Genomic DNA, 9,759 nt, shown 5'->3' with positions numbered 1-9,759 from the left:
CTAAAGGAATTAAGTGGCTTTGATAGGCAATAATCATATTATACTGATAAGCTTGATTCATATTTGAATAACATAACAAATAGGCTAATTTTGTCTAAATGCAGTAGAGACTTACCATAGAAACACAGTTATCTATTTCTTTTTAAACATTTTTTTTGTTAACATCATTATGGATATAGTGTCTTTTCGTTGATTTTAAAAGACCCTTTCTGATATTAGATGGCCCGAAATAAACTTAGATACTCACTAAACATGAATATATTCTAAAATGCAGTCAAGCCTGTTTTTAAAGACCACTTAAGGGAGAACAAGTCAACAGACCGTAAACGGTGGTTGTTGTTGGTGGAAAGCTATCTTATTATTTTGGAATTTTGGATTTTAAATGCTCTTCAATTTTGTTTTTGTTTGGCTTTATAAATATTTAGATATGAACGTCACTAATGAGTCTTATGTAGACGAAACGCGCACCTGGCGTACTAAATTGTAATCCTGGTACCTTTGATAACTATTATTACTGTTCTGTTTTTTCTCTCCAGAAATCCGACTTTGTTTTTTTTGGGTATGCCGTATTTAGCATTTTGTCATGTTGGTGCTTTTTTATAATGTACTTTACGGTTGTATTTTTTTGTCATTGTTGAAATCTATATGTTATTGTTGTTTATGTTTTCCATTCACTATTATTTTGTATTTTGTAAGATTGTTTTGTATTTTGCAATTGTTTTTCTGTTTTTTTTTTTTTTTATTTATTGTATAATAATTTTATGAAAATATAAGCTATTTATGTGCATCTTTAAATATTTTTCTGGTTTAATAGCTAGCTAAACCTCTCACTTGTATGACAGCCGCATTGAATTCCGTAATATTGATACAAATGTGTGAGTAAAACATACAGACATAAAAGTTAAAAACGTCACAAATTGGGGTCAACATGGTAAAATCTTAATCACTATAAAACAAATAACTGTTTCCAAAGAGAAACACAAAAGGGCATATAGACGAAGTACATAAGCAAAAACTAAAGACAATTATTAAAAAATGACCGTAGCACATAACACAATGGCGGGATGTATTAGTACCGTCATATGTATACAATCAAAAAACCGGACTAAACAATAAAGGTAAAAAATATACAATTACAATACAAGGAAATGCTAATACGTAATTAAAATGACAAACATCGTCAGTACATAGAATATATTTTTCAAGATCATCATGTGTTATTTGTGAAGTTGATCCGGAATATTTACCAACAAGTTCTTGGTATTTTCCAAAATGATGATACGTCCTTGATATAGAAATGGAGTATAAACTCTCTACTCAGATACTGGTGACATTTCATAGAATGAAAATCATATGTAAGTTTTGAATACCGCATGAGTTGGCAAATGTATATCCCATATGCTGATGAAGTTGGTATATTACAGTTAAGATTGAGAAAATTTATAATTTCAAAATTAAAACCGTCTTGCCTGTTATAGATTCTAGTATTGAAATGCTTATTTCAAATTCGAGGTTTTTCTTAAAATGTCATGTACCAAGTCAGAAAAATTGATATTGTTACATTATAGCTCGTTTCTGTGTGTGTTGCATTCTATTTTTTGTTTCTGTTGTGTCGTTGTTCTCCTCTTATATTCGATGTTTTTCCCTCAGTTTTAGTTTGTAACCTGGATTTTTTGTTTTTTTTCCTCAATCGATTTATGAATTTCGAACAGCGGTATACTACTGTTGCCTTTATTTAATTTCTAGTTCTGGAGTATATATCGATGAACCCTTTCAGACAAGTTTGGATTGTTACTGGAAAGAACTTCACCACATATCTAAATGTGAAATTTCATGATCGAGCTAATTTAAAAAAAAAAAAAATTCTCTCTCAAATGAGGAAAAATTTTGTGTGATAATTTTTTCATGAACATTTTTCTTCCCTAACATATTTAGAGAATTATGTTTACAATATATGTTAGTCGAAACGTAGATTTATATACGTAATGACGAAGATTATTGTAATCATTTCATGGCTGCATAAACTAGAATAATAGATATACAGATTCTTATTCTTATGAGCGACTTGACACATTTTTTATTTTCCAAAACTGTTCTGTTTTATAAAGAAATAAGGCATAAATTTGTTTAAAACAGTTATACTAAAATTTCCGCTCCGCTTTAACCATGTTAACTTTTCCTTTTGTATTATATTTTCTATTCAATTAAATACAACTTATATTGAAACAATGGATTATGAAGTTTTTTTTAAACATTTGATTGAAAATAACAAGATGTCTGACTATTCAATAGCAATATTCTACTATTGCCTTTATTAACCTGGTACATATCTGTATTTAAGATAAATATCGTGTAAAGAATTGTGAATTAAGAGTCAGTATAATTGATGTACTTTATCGTCATTTAAAAATTCGACGCTTTGAAACTGAGATTTAATGTGGGCCAATGTCCTCTACATAAATGTAACAACTCAATTATTGTGTACTGGTATTTCAATTCTAAATAAAATGTACAGTATTTAAGCACAATGTCAAAGTGAATGTGTATACTCTGATGCCCGTACGATATCATATAAAGTTTTATTTCAACGCAGATTGAATTATTATAGGTAGCTCAAAACCGTAATTTTCACATATTTTTAGTAGCTTGTACAAAACTTTAAGAACGAAGTTCTTATAAAAAAAAAATCAAAATTAACTTCGAAATTATGTGTACATTGTCTTTTGAATAAAAATATTTTCAATTTGGTTAGTAACACCCTGCATTTTGTCTATAAAAATTATTTACTAGGCAACATGTAAATCAAAAATATATATAGTATTTGGGAAATATACCAAATTGTTGGGTTTTTAGTATATGATATACACTACTATTGAAAATTAAAATGGACTTATAACTTTATTTCTGCGAGTGACAAAATCACAGTCAATAAATTGGCTCCACAAATTTCATATCTAAGCTTGTTTTTCTAAATTTCAGACAAATAATATTTAATTTGAAGAGTTCTTTCTATATAAGATTAGGTTGTTCTTTAGAAAATGACTGTGGTATATTTGTTCTTAAAATTTTCGCCAGTAATAATTCTCAATTTAAAATCAAATTATTGCTCTAGAAAAAAAAGTACACGATGAATAACGCAAAAACAACAATGTGGTAGAAAATCTTGAATTTCATCCAAATTCTTTCATAATTTTGAGAACACGTTTTAGATATTCAAATGTGACGTCACTTTGTGCGTTGCACTGGCTTTGGCTAACACGGCTGTGTATTTTTGTGATGTATCGTTTTTATTCTGCAAATAGTCACCATTTCAGTTTAATCATGTATATCTATGATATAGTCATTTCATAAAATTTATTTTTTGCAAAAGTATGAATTATTCTAAATAATAAGGATATTCCTGTCCCAGGCGGATACCCCTTGCCGTATTGGTCACACTCTTTTAAAACTTTTGGTCCTCAATGCTCTTCAGCTTTGTACTTGTTGTGGCTTTCAAACTTTTTTCTTTTGAGCGTCACTTGTAAGTCTTGTGTGGACGAAACTCACGTCTGGCGTATTAATTTGTTTAACCTGGTACCTTTTGTTGGTTATTATTCAGTCGTGTGATTCTTTGTCCTATATTTTCTCCCATTTATTTGTATTGTAGTCCTGTCATGTAATGTTATCATTTATTATAATGTTATAATTAGCATTGCCATTAAAGTAAAGAGGTTTGGCTTGGCACAAAACCGGGTTCAACCCACCTTTTAGTTCTTCAATGATCTGTACAACGTCAGGAAAATGGCCATTTTTATATTATAGTTCGTTTCTTGTGTGTAACATTTTAATGTTATTTTTCTGTTGTGTCGTAGATCTCTTATATTTAATGCGTTCCCCTTACTTTCAGTTTGTAACCCGGATTGGTTTTTTCTCTATCGATTAATGAATTTCGAACAGCGGTAAAATACTGTTGCCTTTATCTATGTTGTTTTAATAACATCGACGGAGAGAATAACACTGAAAATGGAAATAGGGAATGTGTTAAGACAACAGACAATAACCCGACCAAAAGAGCAGAAAACAACACAAGGCTACCAGTGGGTATTCAACACGTTTTCCCCAAATCTCGCATCCAGCTTCAGCTGGCTTCTTAACACAAATGTGTAATAGTTCAGTAAAATGGACGTCATACTAAAACAGAAAACAAAATTATAATCAACCAAACTTTAAGAAAATATACATTCAAGACTTACACATCTTAGATTCTCCTGAATTGGGACAGGCACAACAATGGCGGGGTTAAACATGTTTTGTGAGATCTTAACGCTACCCCTATACCTTTAGCCATATAGAATAAACAAACGACATTACGTACTGCGTTTTACATATGAATTGAAAGAAATATTTCAAGGATTGTTTTGACAAGTTGAAACTGATTAAGGTGGCACTGGTTTTTCCTTTACTTCCGTGTAGCAGTACTAGTAAAACTTATTATCATTGGTTCTTTTGACAATTTAAACATTTTTAATTCTTTGCGTAATTATTATAATTATTTAAATCATAAGTATTTACTTATCAAAATATATTGTCATTTACGTGGAAGAAGTTTAAATCATTGGATACAAATAGTTTTACCCCAATTACAAGTATATGCCTGTATGGTATAAACACTAACACAATTTTGACTAATTGAAGTTGGTTTCTACATAAAAGAAGCAGTGCTCTTCAGTTAACCAGAAGGTAATTTTACTTATATTCTAAAATATGTTATGTATAAAGTTGAAACTAATTCTAAAAAAATCTTTGTAGCCTTACACTTTTATTTCCTGACTAATCTTTTATTTTGGTAATCAATATTTGCAGTCTTTGTAGTTATCAAAGGTACCAGGATTATAATTTAGTACGCCAGACGCGCGTTTCGTCTACATAAGACTCATAAGTGACGCTCATATCAAAATATTTATAAAGACAAGCAAGTACAAAGTTGAAGAGCATTGAGGATCCAAAATTCTAAAAAGTTGTGCCAAATACGGCTAAGGTAATAAATGCCTGGAATAAGAAAGTTCTCAGTTTTTCGAAAAAAATCAAAGTTTGTTGTTTGGCTTGTTCTCTATTTGTCAAAGTACATTCATATTAATTTGAACTAGTGATACTATTAATTAATAACTCACTCTGACAAAGTAATAATCATCGAATTTTAAAGAATAACTACACGACAAGTACCCCCTTCCCACAACATATTAGTAGACAGTCGACGTAACTGTGCCGTCAGCAAAAGTAAACAATATCAAATATAATGTATCTCTCAGTTAGGTTACAATAAAATAAAATACTAATTTCAAAATCTCTTGAAAAAGCAATTTATTTATTTCAATATAATTTTAACATTTACAAAAAGTTTTAAAGTGGTTAAATTGTTGACACGTACAATTCACGAAAGTAGTTCATAATAATAATTGTAAAGGATACCCTACCTTCGAAGACAGAAAGCATAACTTTACACTTTCGACATAACTCATTCGACAAAGGATATTATTATGAAATCTACCTTGGTTTAATATTTCCATTTTTTTTTTTTAAATGTTTGTAAATATAAATGTTTTATTATTTATGTGACGCTTTATTACCTCTATCTTCATGGCGATGATGTGCCAACATTATAATTGAGATTTCAAAGATTGAAAGAAATGATTATTAGCGCACTAAACTTACCATTCTGTACTTTTATAAAGTAGGACACACGTTACAACATTGAAAAAAAAGATATCAAGGCTGCAAACCATAAGCAATCCTCAGGTAGTTGCAAAATGTTTCCCTACAAGAGAGATACGATAAAACTTCACCAGAAATGCTAGATTCTAGACATTATCAAACTAGTATATATTTGATTAGGGGCCAGCTGAAGGACGCCCCCGGGTGCAGGAATTTCTCGCTACATTTAAGACCTGTTAGCGATCTTCTGCTGTTGTCTCTTAGACACATTCCCCATTTCCATTCTCAATTTTATTTGATAACAGAATCCTGGTTTGCGATAGTATATTTAGACAAAGACATTTTAAAGACGATCTGATGATATGTGATTTAAGTGAAGAAATGTCTTAACTGTAATCGTAATTGAAAAACACCTCACAACATGGCTAAGAATGGTATTAGAATTATCATTAATACAGAATCTCCAACACAACATAGGAAATAATTTCTAAAATTACTCTTTTTTTGTTGTGGTTCTTTATCCCAAGAGAACATAGAGAAGGGGATGTGTTATATCCAGATAAGGTGGTTGTTTATTAAAAAAAATAACACAATTGAACAATAGTTGCTCTTCGAATCCATCAATTCTACTACTTTCTATCTTTAAGTATATACCCCAGTTAACTATTCAAAAGAGAGACTGATTCTCTTAATGATACTTCCATTCTTACCATCATTGTTTAGATATCTTTGTCAGCAATATGTGTCTTTAATATGTGGGCTGTTCAAACTTACTTAAAAAAGGACATTAAATTTTCAATAATATTTTCTGTAAAAATCAAAATGATCTGCTCTATAGATTTTCCTAAATGTATGCATTAAATGCACCGTATTAAATGCATCTATATAAATAACTACTTATAAATTGTTACGCATCACATACTTGTACAATTTACAGAAACATAATAAAACTAAGTTAAAATAAAATAATAAAAAAAAATAATGCAGAAGCTAAAATGACAAATTGAAAACTTCATTTCAAACATTTACTGTAAAAATCAAAATGATCTGCTCTACAGATTTTCATAAATGTATTCATATTAAATGCACCGTATCAAATGTATCTATAAAAATAACTCCTTATAAATTGGAACGCATCACATTATTGTACAATACACAGAAACATCATTGAACTACAAGTAAGTTAAAAAAATAATAATGATAACAAAAAAATCTAGAAGATTACATGACAAATTAAAAACCACAGCATACTTGAAAATAATTTCAAACAGTTATTTTCCATATTTTAAAATAGAGACAAGATCTAAAAATATTGTAGTAAATACAATTCGTTTGAAATTATTTTCAAGTATGCTGTTGTAGATCACTAAACGCCAATATTATACTATTTTGTATTTTATGAATAAGTGTCTTTGATAATAAAAAGTTGTCATCGAACTGTAGACTTTTCCTGTCTTCGAAATGACTCGTTTCTGTTGTTCAGTTGTTTTCCTTTTAAAGTTGATGTGTTTCCCTCGGTTTTAGTTTGTAATTCGAATTGTTGTCTTTAATCGATTTATGACCTTTGAACAGGTATACATCTGTTGCCTTTATTTATTCGAATATATCAAAACGACATGACATTTAAGGAATGTTCGGCTTCCTCATTTCATAAGCTGACGGTTTAAGGTATGCTTTGTTAACATTTTTACTTACCTGACTAATTTTTGAATTAATGTACAGCCAAAGATCAAATACAAATACAATAATAACACTAATAGAAAAAAATACACGAATGCGTTTTACGTCACGGTTCCCAAATAGCACCTGTTTGGATAGTGTTTTCACCTACATATTCGTATGATCTAGACAACAGTTTCCATTCTGTGTTTATTTTGTAGATGTACCATTGTTTTTTATACGCTTTCGCCAATTTATTTTAATTCGATTTTTAATCATAGAAAAATGAGTTTTAACCAACCTTTCGATTCATGATTTTGTAATGAAGAGAACCCAAATTGCATCCATGCTTAAGTTCACATCCTTAAAAATCAAATAACAGATGTCATGTTTTATTTTTTCAAATATTTTGAACATTCTGACATAAGTCCATGCTTATTATTCATTTTTTTTTAACAAGAAATGGATGCTTGTAACATTTTTTTTTTTTTTTAAAGATGACATTTTGTGAACGTCGCATGTCGACGAATTCGCGAATTTTTTTTTTCCAGTGAATGCTTCAATTGTGGATATATACTGTGAAATTTTTGAGTTGATTTACATATCGTCGTGTCACATATTTTTATCATCCATATTTCATCGGTTTCGATTGCACATGCGTACATTGTGAGGTGTTTTTATGTTTCTACATTTGAAACAACAACAACGCTACAACGTGACAAATTTAAAACATATTCAAAGTCGCTTTATAAATATAATTCACTCGAATAGTTGTTTAGAAAAATTCTGAAGGGTTACATGAAGTTGAGCTATATCATTTGCCAGTCAGACACTGGATCTTCAAGACATGTGCCTGTCATGTTTTTTTTGGTCGTTTTTGTTACAAATAAGCGAGTTAAAGTTTACAGGGTTCTTATATAAAACAGTTGTTCAAACTCCATTCATTTAATATTTTTTTGACATTTCTTTTCATTCATCCTTAATACATCAAGATGAAAACAGTCTTTAACTTTTTAAATTTAATCACAAATTAATTAATGTCTTTTGTAGAAACCCAGTGCCAAAAATATTCACAATGTATCAATTTCAGCACATGAAACATCAACTAAAAGCTATATACTAATTACTATTAGTACTAAAATATTTTTTTTATGATTCCAGCAATTATCAGATCCAGGGCTTTAGAAAATACTCATTACTGTATGTTATGGTCATTTCCTGTCCCGTGTACTGATCCTTTTTTTCTTTTTTACTTCATACGAAAACATATGACACCGTCTTTTGACCTACGAAAATCGGAAGATAATCGGAAACAGAAAAAAATCGCAGTAAGCCTTATACAAAAAAATCTAAATACCTTAAAACATTCGACAAATCACGCTTTTAAAATTTGAGTACACACGTGAATAAAAACTCAACAGTGAAAACCGTAAGCAGTAAAACTTATAATAAGTACAAAAGCACAACACGCAAGGATATGTTAACCTTTGTTTTTTTTCTCTTCACAGAAACATGATGGCCCTTTTAAATTATTGTTTCATCTTAATCCTGATTGGTAAGTTTTTATAACCAAATACCACAGAACAACAACAAAATCAACACAGAATATACTAAAAGGACGATCAACAAGTCAAATGTTAACCGCAAAGTAAAAAGCAAATAGATTCGAACAAGCTCTCAAATTTTATTTTAAGCTACTTAGATTTAATATTGACCAGGTAAACATTTTGTTCTCAAAATAGAACAAAACTGAAATATTTTTGTGATGAAAAAATACCAAGATAATCATATGAGGTCTTTTCATAATTAGATATAGGAATATGTTTTCAGCATGTTATGCATCTTCTTGTGCTTTTCTTGTATATTAACAAAAAATACATCAAACACATTAAATGATTAATGATGATATTCTGTGTATATCAACTATTTTGTTCTATAAGTTTCAGTAATAACACTATTTAAATGAATTTGATTATTTTTCTTTGAAAATCTTCCTCTATCAACGGTAAATATATGTAACAGGATAAATGTAATGTAGTTTAATCTGAGTCATTGACATATAATAACGTTTCCTTTATCTCTATACTAATGCTAACCTTATTTGATTTGTAGAAGTATCAATCGCACACTATGCAGAAGTACGAGCTGCTTGGAAAATACCGAGTCATGAAGCACACGCCTTCTTGACAGCTCCTACTAGAAACAAAAGAAGTGACCCGGCATGTAATACACAAGAGGGTTATTGTGAAGCAAACAAATACAGTTGTATGGTAAATAGTTGAATATAAGAAAGAAATATCAAATATAGATATGGGATCACCTTCACATAAAAACCCGACTGATTATCTGGCTTTTATCAAAAACATATTTATGAGTGTTCGAGTAACTATCTTGTACTTATTATAAAAA

General features: G+C 29.6%; 1 protein-coding gene across 2 annotated transcripts in view; it reads left to right on the top strand.

The window, feature by feature from the left end:
- Window positions 1–4,553: 4,553 nt before the first annotated feature.
- The window catches only part of LOC134715758 (fibropellin-1-like), a 33,077-nt gene continuing 27,871 nt past the window's right edge, over window positions 4,554–9,759 (top strand). The window contains exons 1-3 of one of the 2 annotated variants that reach the window (XM_063578181.1): window positions 4,554–4,719; window positions 8,859–8,905; window positions 9,463–9,620. In XM_063578181.1, the coding sequence (XP_063434251.1) occupies window positions 8,863–8,905; window positions 9,463–9,620 (201 nt within the window). In that variant the 5' untranslated portion in view covers window positions 4,554–4,719; window positions 8,859–8,862. Of the gene's footprint in view, window positions 4,720–6,831; window positions 6,870–8,858; window positions 8,906–9,462; window positions 9,621–9,759 lie in introns of those variants that run through there. The other variant, XM_063578182.1, reaches the window with a different exon arrangement.

Source organism: Mytilus trossulus, chromosome 4 (genome assembly GCF_036588685.1).
Source record: "Mytilus trossulus isolate FHL-02 chromosome 4, PNRI_Mtr1.1.1.hap1, whole genome shotgun sequence".
Lineage (NCBI taxonomy): Eukaryota > Metazoa > Mollusca > Bivalvia > Mytilida > Mytilidae > Mytilus > Mytilus trossulus.
Note: the sequence above shows the minus strand (reverse complement) of the source record. Positions and strands in the feature narration are given on the sequence as shown.